The sequence below is a fragment of the Oncorhynchus nerka genome, linkage group LG18 (genome assembly GCF_034236695.1).
Source record: "Oncorhynchus nerka isolate Pitt River linkage group LG18, Oner_Uvic_2.0, whole genome shotgun sequence".
Taxonomy (NCBI): domain Eukaryota; kingdom Metazoa; phylum Chordata; class Actinopteri; order Salmoniformes; family Salmonidae; genus Oncorhynchus; species Oncorhynchus nerka.
Window position 1 is genome coordinate 1,128,724 of NC_088413.1, and position 17,498 is coordinate 1,146,221.

Consider the following 17,498-nt stretch of genomic DNA (forward strand, 5'->3'; position numbering starts at 1 on the left):
CCCCACTCTCTGCTCTCGCTCTCTCTCTCCCTTTCTCTCTCTCTGGCTATATATATATATCTCTCTCTTGTTCCTCCCCCTCTCCCTGATCCTGGCTGTCCTCCTCCTCCTCCTCCTCCTCCTCCTCCTCCTCTCCCTCCTCCTCCTCCTCCTCTCCCCCTCCTCCTCCTGGCCCTCCTCCTCCTCCTCCTGATCCCTCCTCCTCCTCCAGTGATTGGCTGTTCCTGGGTCCTCCTCTCCTCCTGATCCCTCCTGTCTCCCTCCTCCTCCTCCTGATTGGCTGTTCCTGGGTCCTCTCCCTCCTCATCCTTGTCCTCTCCCCCCTGATTCCTGTCCTCCTCCTCCTCCTCTAGGTTCTTGGAGCAGCTCTGGTGCTGAACAAGAGGATCAGTGATGATGTCCAGGGTTCTCTGTTCACAGACCAGGATGAGAAGGTCTGTCTTCTGTCTGTCTGTCTGTCTGTCTGTCTGTCTGTCTGTCTGTCTGTCTGTCTGTCTGTCTGTCTGTCTTGTCTGTCTGTCTGTCTGTCTGTCTGTCTGTCTGTCTGTCTGTCTGTCTGTCTGTCTGTCTGTCTGATCTGTCTTGTCTGTCTGTCTGTCTGTGATTGTCTGTCTGTCTGTCTGTCTGTCTGTCTGTCTGTCTGTCTGTCTGTCTTGTTGTCTGTCTGTCTGTGATTGGCTGTCTGTCTGTCTGTCTGTCTTGTCTGTCTGTCTTGTCTGTCTGTCTGTCTGATCTGTCTGATTGTCTGTTGTCTGTCTGTCTGTCTGTCTGTCTGTCTTGTCTGTCTGTCTGATCTGTCTGTCTGTCTGTCTGTCTGTCTGTCTGTCTTGTCTGTCTGTCTGTCTGTTGTCTGTCTGTGGGTGTCTGTCTGTCTGTCTGTCTGTCTGTCTGTCTGTCTGTCTGTCTGTCTTGTCTGTCTGTCTGTCTGTTAGTCTGTCTGTCTGTCGGTCTTGTTGAAGCTGTCTGTCTTGTCTGTCTGTCTGATCTGTCTGTCTGTCTGTCTGTCTGTCTGTCTGTCTGTCTGTCTGTTTGTTATTGGCTGTTTAACAATAGTATGAACTGTTGGCTGTTGATGAGTGACTCTGGCCAGTGATAGGCTGTTGATGAGTAACTCTGACCAGTGATTGGCTGTTGATGAGTAACTCTGACCAGTGATAGGCTGTTGTTGAGTGACTCTGACCAGTGATTGGCTGTTAATGTGTGCATCTGCTCTGTGATAGGTCCTGGCCTGTCACATGGGTCTGCTCGGGCTGGTCCTGGACAATGTTCAGCTGTTTGAGAGTTCCAGACAGGAAGCCAACCGATGCCAGGTAGCTAGAAATCAATCAATCAATCATCAATCGACCATCGTGTTATATCTCTTCACGTGTGTATGTGGGTGTCTGTCACTTTCTCTCTCTCTCTCTCTCTCTCGCTCTCTCTCTCTCTCTCTCTCTCTCTCTCTCTCTATCTCTCTCTGTCTCTCTCTCTCTCTCTCTCTCTCTCTCTCTCTCTCTCTCTCTCTCTCTCTCTCTTATCTTCCCTCTCTCTCTGTCTCTCTCTCTCTCCCTCCCTCTCTCTCTCTCTCTCTCTCTCTCTCTCTCTCTCTCTCTCTCTCTCTCTCTCTCTCTCTCTCTCTCTCTCTCTCTCTCTCTCTCTCTCTCTCTCTCTCCCTCCCTCCCTCTCTCTCTCTCTCTCTCTCTCTCTCTCTCTGTCTCTCTCTCTCTCTCTCTCTCTCTGTCTCTCTCTCTCTCTCTCTCTCTCTCTCTCTCTCTCTCTCTCTCTCTCTCTCTCTCTCTCTCTCTCTCTCTCTCTCTCTCTCTCTCTCTCTCTCTCTCTCTCTCTCTCTCTCTCTCTCTCTCTCTCTCTCTCTCTCTCTCTCTCTCTCTCTCTCTCTCTCTCTCTCTCTCTCTCTCTCTCTCTCTCTCTCTCTCTCTCTCTCTCTCTCTCTCTCTCTCTCTCTCTCTCTCTCTCCCTCTCTCTCTCTCTCTGTCTCTCTCTCTCTCTCTCCTCTCTCTCTCTCTCTCTCTCTCTCTCTCTCTCTCTCTCTCTCTCTCTCTCTCTCTCTCTCTCTCTCTCTCTCTCTCTCTCTCTCCTCTCTCTCTCTCTCTCTCTCTCTCTCTCTCTCTCTCTCTCTCTCTCTCTCTCTCTCTCTCTCTCTCTCTCTCTCTCTCTCTCTCCCCTCTCTCTCTCTCTCTCAGGTGTTGTTGACCTTGGCCAGGCTGCTGTCAGAGGAACAGAAGTCGATGGAGAATCTCCTGGGCAAGATGGCCGCCACCATCCTGCCTTTCGCACGGGCTCAGTACTGTACCATTTTCATCGCCAGGGACAGACCCAAGGTAACTACCACTATGATGTCATATCCTGTTCTTTATGATAGACAGTCTCCCTATTACAGTACTGTTTCTATTCTAAGAATAATTTTGCACGGCCAATTTTTCAGTTTTTGATTTGTTAAAAAAGTTTGAAATATCCAATAAATGTCGTTCCACTTCATGATTGTGTCCCACTTGTTGTTGATTCTTCACAAAAAAATACAGTTTTATATCTTTATGTTTGAAGCCTGAAATGGGGCAAAAGGTCGCAAAGTTCAAGGGGGCCGAATACGTCGCTTATTGGTCTGGTTTTGGTCGTAAACACTCCCATTGTTTCTGGGCGAACGCTGATTGGACCAGCCATCTCATTCCAAACCCCGTTTATCGGCTGGAGGCCAGACTGATAAGCAGTTTAAAAAAATAATAATTCTGGATTTACCAGGCTAGTGTTGTGTTTTCAGGACATTGCTGGAAATGGAAGGGAATCTGGGGGTGGAACCAGTGTAATTATTTTAACATTTTATCATTTTAATTCAAGGATTTTCCCTTAGTGGGTTCCCAGAGTGACTTTCCTCCATTCCCACACCTGTGTGTTGTTACTAATGGTCTACGGAAGTTTCTGAACTGTATAAACATAGAACCTTGTTGACGTGTTCTACTGTTCCGTTGTGTTCTAGAACTCCTTCTCTGGGCTGGTCCATATGGAGGGAGAAGAACAAGGGTCAGAGTTCCAGATCTTTCAAAGGTTCTAGAAAGGGATTTCCTCTCCTATCACTGTTGTGTCATGACATCAACGGCTGTGTTTTGTTCCAGGCTATATATATACACTGCTCAAAAAAATAAAGGGAACACTGAAACAAAACAACGTAACTCCAAGTCAATCACACTTCTGTGAAATCAAACTGTCCACTTATGAAGCAACACTGATTGACAATAAATTTCACATGCTGTTGTGCAAATGGAATAGACAAACAGGTGGAAATTATAGGCAATTAGCAAGACACCCCCAATAAAGGAGTGGTTCTGCAGGTGGGGACCACAGACCACTTCTCAGTTCCTATGCTTCCTGGCTGATGTTTTGGTCACTTTTGAATGCTGGCGGTGCTTTCACTCTAGTGGTAGCATGAGACAGAGTCTAAAACCCACACAAGTGGCTCAGGTAGTGCAGCTCATCCAGGATGGCACATCAATGCGAGCTGTGGCAAGACGGTTTGCTGTGTCTGTCAGCGTAGTGTCCAGAGCATGGAGGCACTACCAGGAGACAGGCCAGTACATCAGGAGACGTGGAGGAGGCCGTAGGAGGGCAACAACCCAGCAGCAGGACCGCTACCTCCGCCTTTGTGCAAGGAGGAGCAGGAGGAGCACTGCCAGAGCCCTGCAAAATGACCTCCAACAGGCCACAATTGTGCATGTGTCTGCTCAAACGGTCAGAAACAGACTCCATGATGGTGGTATGAGGGCCCGACGTCCACAGGTGGGGGTTGTGCTTACAGCCCAACACCATGCAGGACCTTTGGCATTTGCCAGAGAACACCAAGATTGGCAAATTCGCCATTGGCGCCCTGTGCTCTTCACAGATGAAAGCAGGTTCACACTGAGCACATGTGACAGACGTGACAGAGTCTGGAGACGCCGTGGAGAACGTTCTGCTGCCTGCAACATCCTTCAGCATGACCGGTTTAGCGGTGGGTCAGTCATGGTGTGGGGTGGCATTTCTTTGGGGGGCCGCACAGCCCTCCATGTGCTCGCCAGAGGTAGCCTGACTGCCATAAGGTACCGAGATGAGATCCTCAGACCCCTTGTGAGACCATATGCTGGTGCGGTTGGCCCTGGGTTCCTCCTAATGGAAGACAAGGCTAGACCTCATGTGGCTGGAGTGTGTCAGCAGTTCCTGCAAGAGGAAGGCATTGATGCTATGGACTGGCCCACCCGTTCCCCAGACCTGAATCCAATTGAGCACATCTGGGACATCATGTCTCGCTCCATCCACCAACGCCACGTTGCACCACAGACTGTCCAGGAGTTGGCGGATGCTTTAGTCCAGGTCTGGGAGGAGATCCCTCAGGAGACCATCCGCCACCTCATCAGGAGTATGCCCAGGCATTGTAGGGAGGTCATACAGGCACGTGGAGGCCACACACACTACTGAGCCTCATTTTGACTTGTTTTAAGGACATCACATCAAAGTTGGATCAGCCTGTAGTGTGGTTTTCCACTTTAATTTTGAGTGTGACTCCAAATCCAGACCTCCATGGGTTGATACATTTGATTTCCATTGATCATTTTTGTGTGATATTGTTGTCAGCACATTCAACTATGTAAAGAAAAAAGTATTTCATAAGAATATTTAATTCATTCAGCTCTAGGATGTGTTATTTTAGTGTTCCCTTAATTTTTTTGAGCAGTGTACCTCTCTATATACGTCTATGTGTCTCTTCACTATATTTATGTGTTTCCATAGAGACTGTAGCATCACTATATTTATGTGTTTCCATAGAGACTGTAGCATCACTATATTTCTGTGTTTCCATAGAGACTGTAGCATCACTATCTTTCTGTGTTTCCATAGAGACTGTAGCATCACTATCTTTCTGTGTTTCCATAGAGACTGTAGCATCACTATATTTATGTGTTTCCATAGAGACTGTAGCATCACTATATTTCTGTGTTTCCATAGAGACTGTAGCATCACTATATTTCTGTGTTTCCATAGAGACTGTAGCATCACTATATTTCTGTGTTTCCATAGAGACTGTAGCATCACTATATTTCTGTGTTTCCATAGAGACTGTAGCATCACTATATTTCTGTGTTTCCATAGAGACTGTAGCATCACTATATTTCTGTGTTTCCATAGAGACTGTAGCATCACTATATTTCTGTGTTTCCATAGAGACTGTAGCATCACTATATTTCTGTGTTTCCTTAGAGACTGTAGCATCACTATATTTACTGTGTTTCCATAGAGACTGTAGCATCACTATATTTCTGTGTTTCCATAGAGACTGTAGCATCCCTATATTTCTGTGTTTCCATAGAGACTGTTGCATCACAATATTTCTGTGTTTCCATAGAGACTGTAGCATCACTATATTTCTGTGTTTCCATAGAGACTGTAGCATCACTATATTTCTGTGTTTCCATAGAGACTGTAGCATCACTATATTTCTGTGTTTCCATAGAGACTGTAGCATCACTATATTTCTGTTTCCATAGAGACTGTAGCATCACTATATTTATGTGTTTCCATAGAGACTGTAGCATCACTATATTACTGTGTTTCCATAGAGACTGTAGCATCACAATATTTCTGTGTTTCCATAGAGACTGTAGCATCACTATATTTCTGTTTCCATAGAGACTGTAGCATCACTATATTTATGTGTTTCCATAGAGACTGTAGCATCACTATATTTATGTGTTTCCATAGAGACTGTAGCATCACTATATTTCTGTGTTTCCATAGAGACTGTAGCATCACTATATTTCTGTGTTTCCATAGAGACTGTAGCATCACTATATTTCTGTGTTTCCATAGAGACTGTAGCATCACTATATTTCTGTGTTTCCATAGAGACTGTAGCATCACTATATTTCTGTGTTTCCATAGAGACTGTAGCATCACTATATTACTGTGTTTCCATAGAGACTGTAGCATCACTATATTTCTGTGTTTCCATAGAGACTGTAGCATCCCTATATTTCTGTGTTTCCATAGAGACTGTTGCATCACAATATTTCTGTGTTTCCATAGAGACTGTAGCATCACTATATTTCTGTTTCCATAGAGACTGTAGCATCACTATATTTATGTGTTTCCATAGAGACTGTAGCATCACTATATTTCTGTGTTTCCATAGAGACTGTAGCATCCCTATATTTCTGTGTTTCCATAGAGACTGTTGCATCACAATATGTCTGTGTTTCCATAGAGACTGCAGCATCACTATATTTCTGTGTTTCCATAGAGACTGTAGCATCACTAAATTTCTGTGTTTCCATAGAGACTGTAGCATCCCTATATTTCTGTGTTTCCATAGAGACTGCAGCATCACTATATTTCTGTGTTTCCATAGAGGCTGCATCATCACTATATTTCTGTGTTTCCATAGAGACTGCAGCATCACTATATTTCTGTGTTTCCATAGAGGCTGCATCATCACTATATTTCTGTGTTTCCATAGAGACTGTAGCATCACTATATTTCTGTGTTTCCATAGAGACTGTACCCTCTCGGACATAGACCTGACCCACGCCCTGCAGGTGCTGGTCTCCAAGGAGACAATGAACGTGTCCGGCGCCGATCAGGACCCCCACACGGGTAGTCTGGTCTGCTGCCCGATCAGAAACGGGAAGACAGGACAAATCATCGGTGCGTCCCTCTTTCTCTGAACGTATCTTCTCTACTTTATAGTCTTTATATGGAGCACTGTCTTTACAAGCCAATGATTGGATCAAACTCAGCACTGTCTTTACAGGCCAATGACTGGATCAAACTCAACACTGTCTTTACAGGCCAATGACTGGATCAAACTCAGCACTGTCTTTACAGGCCAATGACTGGATCAAACTCAGCACTGTCTTTACAGGCCAATGACTGGATCAAACTCAGCACTGTCTTTACAGGCCAATGATTGGATCAAACTCAACACTGTCTTTACAGGCCAATGACCGGATAAAACTCTATTTATCTAACTATGTTTATATTACTTTAACCTCACTGTAGAATTCCATTGACAACAACAACATGACTTCTATAACTACACCTCATACAACAGTAAAGAGGCAGGTGTCTCTGTTAGTCGTAGGGAGTCTTCTTCTTCTGTGGTTGTTAGAGACACGCTGTTAGTCGTAGGGAGTCTTCTTCTTCTGTGTTTGTTAGAGGCACGCTGTTAGTCGTAGGGAGTCTTCTTCTTCTTCTGTGGTTGTTAGAGACACGCTGTTAGTCGTAGGGAGTCTTCTTCTTCTGTGGTTGTTAGAGACACGCTTTTAGTCATAGGGAGTCTTCTTCTTCTGTGGTTGTTAGAGGCACGCTGTTAGTCGTAGGGAGTCTTCTTCTTCTGTGGTTGTTAGAGGCACGCTGTTAGTCGTAGAGAGTCTTCTTCTTCTGTGGTTGTTAGAGACATACTGTTCGTCGTAGGGAGTCTTCTTCTGTGGTTGTTAGAGACATACTGTTAGTCATAGGGAGTCTTCTTCTTCTGTGGTTGTTAGAGACATGCTGTTAGTCGTAGGGAGACTTCTTCTTCTGTGGTTGTTAGAGTCACGCTGTTAGTCGTAGGGAGTCTTCTTCTTCTGTGGTTGTTAGAGTCACGCTGTTAGTCGTTGTTGAGTCAAGGCAGAGATATTGATATCAGTGCGTCTTAAACCAGCGTATTACTGGCTCTTCAGTCTTTATTTACTGATCTATTCACTGACTAGTATTGAATGACTAGGAAGCATTGTATTTACTAGGAAGTCTGCAGAGAATCTTGGCAGTTGAGAATCTTGGCTGTAGATAATCCTTGTTGAGAGAATCTTGGTTGCAGAGAATCTTGTATTTAATAGGAAGTCTCTAGATAATCTTGGTTGTAGAGAATCTTGCATTTACTAGGAAGACTGTAGATAATCTTGGTTGTAGAGAATCTTGTATTTACTAGGAAGTCTGTAGAGAATCTTGTCTGTAGAGAATCTTGTATTTACTAGGAAGTCTGTAGAGAAATCTTGTCTGTAGATCATCTTGTATTTACTAGGAAGTCTGTAGGGAATCTTGTCTGTAGATCATCTTGTATTAACTAGGAAGTCCTCTATTAGCTGACTGAGTATTAGCAGCATTAGAGTGCGTCAGCCAGGGTGCTTAGCAGGGTTGTTAAATAGACAGTCCTAACCATCACTGATCTACAAACAACAGATAAGACTGTCTTCATTTGGGATAGGCGTTCCGCTAGCGACCCACCTTGACAACATCCGGTGAAAGTGCAGAGCGCCAAATTCAAAACGACAGAAATAGTCATAATAAACATTCATAAAAATACATGTGTTATACATCGGCTTAAAGATGAACTTCTTGATAATCCAGCCGCTGTGTCAGATTTTCAAAAAGGCTTTACGCCGAAAGCACACCATGCGATAATCTGAGGACTGCGCCCCGCTTACAAAAGCATACAAACATTTTTACAACCCAGCAGAAGAGCCACGAAAGTCAGAAATAGCAATAAAATAAATCACTTACCTTTGAAGATCTTCATCTGTTGGCATTCCAAAGGGTTCCAGCAACACAATAAATGGTTGTTTTGTTCGATAAAGTCCCTCTTTATATCCAAAAACCCTGTTTTGTTGGCACGTTTTGTTCAGTAATCCACTGGCTCAAAGGCGGTCACAACATACAGACGAATACATCCTAGTACCGGTAAAGTTAGTCGAAACATGTGCATCATTAAATCTTTGCATTAAACAAATCAGGTTTCAAGAAAAACACAATCAAACACAATCGTGATTTCTGTAGCTAAATTGAGGCCCATCACATGACCCCACACATGCAGGAGAGTAGGTGATGGGTCTTAATAGATCTTGTGTGCCAAGTCAGCGTAACCCTTAGAGAATGCTGATAAGCACAACGCTACAGGAGGAAAGACTCACAGAGCCACAATGTCGAACGATGTTTATAAATAATCCTCCTCTATTGTCTAAATAATCGACCGGACAAAAGAGTTTTCAATAGAAAGGAAAAAGAACGAGGGGACGCACACAGTCACACGCAAAGGAGTAGTGGCAGTGAAAACGGACACCTGACAAAACTTCTTATTCTTTTCTTTTTTTCAGAAAACAAGCCTGAAACCTTGTCTAAAGACTTCTGACATCTAGTGGAAGCCATAGGAACTGCAATCTGGGCCCTAACCCTTAATATAGTCAATAGGCTTTGAATAGAAAACGACTCACATCAAAGAAATGTCATTTCCTGGATGGATTGTCCTTGGGTTTTCACCTGCCACATAAGTTCTGTAATACTCACAGACATTATTGTAACAGTTTTAGAAACTTCAGAGTGTTTTCTATCCAATAATACAATTATATACTAGCTTCTGGGCCTGAGTAACAGGCAGTTTACTTTGGGCACCTCGTTCATCCAAACTTCCGAATACTGCCCCCTATCCATAAATGAACCATTACTGATCTCCACACCATAGAAACACATCCGCAATAGCATCTCAGAGTAGAAGGGCTGATCTAGGATCAGCTCCCCACCAGTCTATGTGGTCTTCTTCATTGGGATCTAAAAGGGCAAAACTGATCCCAGGTCAGCAGTCTGAGACGCTTCATGAATACAGGCCCTGGGCAAGACGATATCGTCATGACGATACCTGATAAGATTGAGTCATGAATCGTCATGAAGTTTGGAAGTTATTAAATAAATAAATAAAGTTATTAACAACTTTTCATCCATCCCTCTGTTGTTGTTGTTGTTGTTGCTGCTGCTGTTGTTGTTGTTGTTGTTGTTGCTGCTGTTGTTGTTGTTGTTGCTGTTGTTGTTGCTGTTGTTGTTGTTGTTGTTGTTGTTGTTGCTGTTGTTGTTGCTGTTGTTGTTGTTGTTGCTGTTGTTGTTGCTGTTGCTGTTGTTGCTGTTGTTGTTGTTGTTGTTGTTGTTGTTGTTGCTGCTGTTGTTGTTGTTGTTGTTGTTGTTGCTGCTGTTGTTGTTGTTGTTGTTGCTGTTGCTGTTGTTGCTGTTGTTGTTGTTGTTGCTGTTGTTGTTGCTGTTGTTGTTGTTGTTGCTGTTGTTGTTGTTGTTGTTGTTGTTGTTGCTGCTGTTGTTGTTGTTGCTGTTGTTGTTGCTGTTGCTGTTGTTGCTGTTGTTGTTGTTGTTGCTGTTGTTGTTGCTGTTGTTGTTGTTGTCTGTTCAGCCGTCTGCCAGCTGAAGAACAAACTGGGCCCTGGCGAGGCGGAGACGGGCAGGGCGTTTAACCGTTATGATGAGCGCCTCCTAGAGGACTTTGCGGTGTACTGCGGCCTGGCCCTGCAGACCGTCCAGACCGTCCAACGGATAGAGTACCAACGAGCCAGCCAGGACGTTACCCAAGAGGTGGGGGAGGAGACAGAAGTCTGTGTATATATGTATATGTATGTAATATATATTATATATATATATATATATATAGTACCTAGTCAAGGGGTTTTCTTTATTTTTTACTATTTTCTACATTGTAGAATAATAGTGAAGACATCACTACATTGAAGAATCTAAAATATATTTTTATTTGTTTAACACTTTTTTTGGTTACTACATGATTCCATATGTGTCATTTCGTAGTGTTGATGTCTTCACTATTATTATACAATGTAGAAAATAGTACAAATAAAGAAAAACCCTTGAATGATTAGATGTGTCCAAACATTTGACTGGTACTGCATATAGAGTTGAAGTCTGACGTTTACATACACCTTAGTGATAGGAATTGTATGAATAATGACTAAACAATATCTACATTTAAATAGAACTATAACTAATTAAACTTATACTCTGTTTTACAATATCTGATTAATAATGTTAGTTCATAAGGAAGAGAACAAGGAGTGAACATATTAAACACCATTCCATTGGGGAGGATTTTTATCCAATCACAGCGTCTCTCTTAGGTTCCTGAAGCCACAGGGTACCTTTATTGGTCCTAATTAAGGATCTGTGATTTAATTCCTGTAATTCAATAGAGATGAGGGTTGGTTGGCACTAGAGGCTGGGACTGGTAAATGGCTTCTACACTTCTGTGTTTGAAGTAAGCAAAGAGGGTCATTAACCTATGTTTGAACCAACTCAACTATAACTCTGGGGCGTTTAGATAAGACAGCGAAGAGGGTCATTAATCTATGTTTGAACCAACTCAACTATAACTCTGTGGCGTTTAGATAAGACAGCAAAGAGGGTCATTAACCTATGTTTGAACCAACTCAACTATAACTCTGGGGCGTTTAGATAAGACAGCGAAGAGGGTCATTAACCTATGTTTGAACCAACTCAACTATAACTCTGTGGCGTTTAGATAAGACAGCGAAGAGGGTCATTAATCTATGTTTGAACCAACTCAACTATAACCCTCCCTCACGACGCCAGGACAGCGGAGTCAATCACCACCTTCCCGGAGACACCTGAAACCCCACCTCTTTAAGGAATACCTAGGATAGGATAAAGTAATCCCTCTCACCCCCCCCCCTTAAAAGATTTAGATGCACTACTGTTCCACTGGATGTCATAAGGTGAATGCACCAATTTGTAAGTCGCTCTGGATAAGAGCGTCTGCTAAATGACTTAAATGTAAATGTTAAATGTTAAATGTAACTCTGGGGCGTTTAGATAAGACAGCGAGAGCCCCTCCAGGGTTTCCATATCTGGAACTGTCTGCTAAAGTGGTAATAAATTATGGTGAGACTTCAGGAGTTCATCCAGGTATAGTGTGTGTCGTGTTGGTGAGTTGGAATGAACTCCTCTCCTGGTCGAGAGGAGGAGAGTCATTCTAGAACCTGTGATGTCATATTTTGTATATAAACTGTTTGAACCTGCTTTGTCCTGGTTGAGAGGAGGAGATTCATTCTAGAACCTGTGAACCTGCTTTGTCCTGGTTGAGAGGAGGAGATTCATTCTAGAACCTGTGAACCTGCTTTGTCCTGGTCGAGAGGAGGAGATTCATTCTAGAACCTGTGAACCTGCTTTGTCCTGGTCGAGAGGAGGATATTCATTCTAGAACCTGTGAACCTGCTTTGTCCTGGTCGAGAGGAGGAGATTCATTCTAGAACCTGTGACGTCATATTTTGTATATAAACTGTTTGAACCTGCTTTGTCCTGGTCGACAGGAGGAGATTCATTCTAGAACCTGTGACGTCATATTTTGTATATAAACTGTTGTTCGTGGTTACATGGCAGCGCGCTCCGAGAATAAATACTATTATCTATTTTTGATAAGACTGGTCTCTGTCTATTTTATGCAAATAAGAATCTTATAAATGGTTATAAAATAGACTGAGTGATTTTAATTAATGAACACATATAGGAATGATGAAACTCCGTTGACACCAAATACATTTAATCTCAGTTTTTCCACAATTCCTTCTTGTGTTTACATATTTGTGTTTCTGTGTGTGTTTTTAAGTCTATGTGCTATGTTGACATGTGTGTGTGTTTTTAAGTCTATATGCTATGTTGAGGTGTGTGTGTGTTTTTAAGTCTATATGCTATGTTGACGTGTGTGTCCTCTCCTAAGGTTCTGTCCTATGTTGACGTGTGTGTCCTCTCCTAAGGTTCTGTCCTACCACCTCACTGCAGCTCAAGAGGAAATCCGAGCGTTGCAGGTGAACCACTGATACCAACAGACCAACACCTACCATCTCTCTATCCTACCATCTCTCTCTCCTTCCCTACCATCTCTCTATCCTTCCCTCTATCCTACCATCTCTCTATCCTTCCCTCTCTATCTTTCCCTCTCTCTATCCTTCCCTCTCTCCTCACATCTCTTTATCCTTCCCTCTCTCCTCACATCTCTTTATCCTTCCCTCGCCTCACATCTCTCTATCCTTCCCTCTCTCCTCACATCTCTATCCTTCCCTCTCTCCTCACATCTCTTTATCCTTCCCTCTCTCCTCACATCTCTTTATCCTTCCCTCTCTCCTCACATCTCTATCCTGCCCTCTCTCCCTATAGATCTCTCTCCTTCCCTCCCAATCTCTCCTTTCCCTTTTCAGTGTTTCTCAGCAGCGGCGAGGGTCTTCCTGGTGTGTCCGGGGGCTGGATGTGATGGCGTGAGGGCCAGATTGGGAATTTAGCCAGGACACCGGGGTTAACACCCCTACTCTTACGATAAGTTACCCTGGGATCTTTAATGACCTCAGAGAGTCAGGACACCCATTTAACGTCCCATCTGAAAGACGGCACACCACACAGGGCAATGTCCCCAATCACTGCCCTGGGGCATTGGGATATTTTTTAGACCAGAGGAAAGAGTGCCTCCTACTGGCCCTCCAACACCACTTCCAGCAGCATCTGGTCTCCCATCCAGGAACTGACCAGGACCAACCCTGCTTAGCTTCAGAAGCAAGCCAGCTGTGGGATGCAGGGTGGTATGCTGCTGTCTTTCTAGAAGTCACCATTGTTCCCTTAGGTGTATTACTGGTGATGGTTCTAGAACTAATCATTGTGCTCTTAGGTGTATTACTGGTGATGGTTCTAGAACTCATCATTGTGCTCTTAGGTGTATTACTGGTGATGGTTCTAGAACTCACCATTGTTCCCTTAGGTTTATTACTGGTGATGGTTCTAGAACTCACCATTGTACTCTTAGGTGTATTACTGGTGATGGTTCTAGAACTCATCATTGTGCTCTTAGGTGTATTACTGGTGATGGTTCTAGAACTCATCATTGTGCTCTTAGGTGTATTACTGGTGATGGTTCTAGAACTCACCATTGTTCCCTTAGGTTTATTACTGGTTTTCATTTATCGCTAAGGTTGGCTCCACTTCCAGGATTACTAGCTGATTAGTTACACTGGAGGTTTCTATGACGATCTGATGAGAATCTGACGATCTGATGAAGCTGCCGCTAAATGAATATAGCGAAAATACTGCCCTTCTCAATCTCTCTCTATATCCACCCGTCTCTCTCTATATATCCACCCATCTCTCTATATATCCACCCATCTCTCTCTATATCCACCCATCTCTCTCTATATCCACCCATCTCTCTATATCCACCCATCTCTCTCTATATCCCCTCCCTCCCTCCCTCCCTCCCTCCCTCTCTCTCTCTTATCCTTCTCTCCCCATTACCACCTCCCCTCCCTCCCTCCCTCCCTCCCCCTCCCTCCCTCCCTCTCCTTATCCTTCTCTCCCCATTACCACCTCCCCCTCCCTCCCTCCCTCCCCCTCCCTCCCTCTCTCTCCTTATCCTTCCCTCCCATTACCACCCCTCCCTCCCTCCCTCTCTCTCCTTATCCTTCCCTCCCTCCCTCCCTCCCTCCCTCCCTCCCTCCCTCCCTCCCTCTCTCTCTCTCCTTATCCTTCCCTCCCTCCCTCCCTCTCTCTCCTTATCCTTCCCTCCCTCCCTCCTCCTCCTCCTCCCTCCCTCCCTCCCTCCCTCCCTCCCTCCCTCTCTCTCCTTGTCCTTCCCTCCCCATTACCACCTCCCCCCCCTCCCTCCCTCCCTCCCTCCCTCCCTCCCTCCCTCCCTCCCTCCCTCTCCCTCCCTCTCTCCCCATTACCCTTCCCTCCCCATTACCACCCCTCCCTCCCTCCCTCTCTCTCCTTACCCTTCCCTCCCCATTACCACCTCCCCCTCCCTCCCTCCCTCCTCCCTCCCTCCCTCCCTCCCTCCCTCCCTCCCTCCCTCTCTCTCCTTATCCTTCCCTCCCTCCCTCCCTCCCTCCCTCCCTCCCTCCCTCCCTCCCTCTCTCTCCTTTGTCCTTCCCCTCCATTACCACGCCTCCCTCCCTCCCTCTCTCTCCTTACCCTTCCCTCCCCATTACCACCTCCCCCTCCCTCCCTCCCTCCCCCTCCCTCCCTCCCTTTCTCTCTCTCTCCTTATCCTTCCCTCCCCATTACCACCTCCCCCTCCCTCCCTCCCCCTCCCTCCCTCTCTCTCTCTCCTTATCCTTCCCTCCCCATTACCACCTCCCCCTCCCTCCCTCCCTCCCCTCCCTCCCTCTCCTTATCCTTCCCTCCCATTACCACCTCCCCCCTCCCTCCCTCCCCTCCCTCCCTCCCTCTCTCTCCTTATCCTTCCCCCCATTACCACCTGTCTCTCTCTCTCTCGCCCTCCTTCTACCCCAGCAGTGGGATGGATGTCTCAGAGGAAACTAGAGAGCGGTGTCAGTCAGATTAGTGTAATGGCTCTCTCTCTCTCTCTCTCCCTCCCTCTCCCTCCCTCCCTCTCTCTCTCTCCCTCCTTCTATCCCAGCAGATGGATGGATGTCTCCAGTGGAAACTAGAGAGTGGTGTCCTCCCTCTCCCTCCCTCTCTCCCTCTCCTTCTCTCTCTCTCTCTCTCTCCCTCCTTCTACCCCAGCAGATGGATGGATGTCTCCAGAGGAAACTAGAGAGCGGTGTCCTCCCTCTCTCTCCCTCTCTCCCTCTCCCTCCCTCCCTCCCTCTCTCTCTCTCTCTCTCTCTCTCTCTCTCTCTCTCTCTCTCTGTCTCTCTCTCTCTCTCTCCCTCCCTCCCTCCCTCCCTCCCTCCCTCCTCCTCTCCTCTCTCTCTCTCTCTCTCTCTCTCTCTCTCTCTCCCTCCCTCTACCCCAGCATTGGGATGGATGTCCCCAGTGGAAACTAGAGAGCGGTGTCCTCCCTCTCTCTCTCCCTCCTTCCCTCTCTTCCTCCCTTCCTTCCCCCTCTCCTTCTCTCTCTCTCTCCCTCCCTCTACCCCAGCAGAGGGTTGGATGTCACCAGAGGAAACTAGAGAGCGGTGTCAGTCAGATTAGTGGTTGCTGAGGTGTGTTTCTCCTCTGTCTGATCTAAACCCAGATTAGACCAGGAGATTAACCAGATTAACCACCATCATTAGAGGTCAGAGGTCAACTTCTGTCTTGACCCCCCTCCACCTAGAACTCCTCACCACTACCTCTTAACAGATACCTGCACATACCTGACTAGAGAGGTCAGAGGTCAACTTCCCACTGTCTTGACCCCCCTCCACCTAGAACTCCTCACCACTACCTCTTAACAGATACCTGCACATACCTGACTAGAGAGGTCAGAGGTCAACTTCTGTCTTGACCCCCCTCCACCTAGAACTCCTCACCACTACCTCTTAACTTAACTAGATCAGAGGTCAACTTCCCACTGTCTTGACCCCCCTCCACCTAGAACTCCTCACCAATACCTCTTAACAGATACCTGCACATACCTGACTAGAGAGGTCAGAGGTCAACTTCCCACTGTCTTGACCCCCCTCCACCTAGAACTCTTCACCACTACCTCTTAACAGATACCTGCACATACCTGACTAGAGAGGTCAGAGGTCAACTTCCCACTGTCTTGACCCCCCTCCACCTAGAACTCCTCACCACTACCTCTTAACAGATACCTGCACATACCTGACTAGAGAGGTCAGAGGTCAACTTCCCACTGTCTTGACCCCCCCCCCCAGAACTCCTCACCACTACCTCTTAACAGATACCTGCCTGCCTGCCTGTGTGTGTGTGTGTTCAGTATGTGTTTTTGAATCCCTCCTCTCTCATCCTAACCAGGAAGCTGAAATCCCCTCTGCCCAATCACTGCGCATCCTGGACTTCAGCTTCTCTGATTTCGGCCTATCAGAGGACTCCACGGCTCAGGCCACAGTTAGAATGTTCCTGGATCTCAACCTGGTACAGGACTTCAACATCGACTATAAGGTACCACACACACACACACACACACACACACACACACACACACTTTGGTCCTGTGAGTTTGACTCTTTGGTCCTGTGAGTTTGACTCTTTGGTCCTGTGAGTTTGACTCTTTGGTCCTGTGAGTTTGACTCTGTTCTTCTCATCTCCATTTCTCCCACTCCCCCTCCCTCCCTCCATCTCCATCTCTCACCCCCCTCTCTTAATCTCTCCCTCTCCACCCCCCCTCCCTCCACCCCAGTGTCTCTGTCAGTGGGTTCTGAGTGTAAGGCGTGGTTACCGTAGCAACGTGCCCTACCACAACTGGAGTCACGGCCTCAGCACCGCTCAGTGTATGTTCGCTATGATGATGTCTACAGACCAGCTACAGGTGAGAGGTCAGAGGTCAAAGGTTAGGGCTCAGTGTATGTTCGCTATGATGATGTCTACAGACCAGCTACAGGTGAGAGGTCAGAGGTCAAAGGTTAGGGCTCAGTGTATGTTCGCTATGATGATGTCTACAGACCAGCTACAGGTGAGAGGTCAGAGGGCTCAGTGTGTGTTCGTTGATGATGTCTACAGACCAGCTCAGGTGAGGTCAGAGGTCAGAGGTTATGGCTCAGTGTGTGTTCGCTATAATGATGTCTACAGACCAGCTACAGGTGAGAGGTCAGAGGTTAGGGCTCAGTGTATGTTCGCTATGATGATGTCTACAGACCAGCTACAGGTCAGATGTCAGAGGTCAGAGGTTAGGGCTCAGTGTGTGTTCGCTATGATGATGTCTACAGACCAGCTACAGGTGAGAGGTCAGAGGTTAGGGCTCAGTGTATGTTGTCGACTATGATGATGTCTACAGACCAGCTACAGGTCAGATGGAGGTCAGAGGT

The 17,498-nt window shown here is 46.1% G+C and overlaps 1 protein-coding gene across 1 annotated transcript in view; it reads left to right on the forward strand.

The window, feature by feature from the left end:
• LOC135561675 (cGMP-specific 3',5'-cyclic phosphodiesterase-like) overlaps window positions 1-17,498 on the forward strand; it is a 57,323-nt gene that overhangs the window by 16,530 nt on the left and 23,295 nt on the right. The window contains 9 exon segments of the mRNA XM_065003408.1: window positions 354-434; window positions 1,221-1,310; window positions 2,181-2,318; window positions 2,972-3,039; window positions 6,515-6,666; window positions 10,169-10,347; window positions 12,555-12,605; window positions 16,489-16,635; window positions 16,874-17,002. Coding sequence (XP_064859480.1) covers window positions 354-434; window positions 1,221-1,310; window positions 2,181-2,318; window positions 2,972-3,039; window positions 6,515-6,666; window positions 10,169-10,347; window positions 12,555-12,605; window positions 16,489-16,635; window positions 16,874-17,002 — 1,035 coding nt within the window.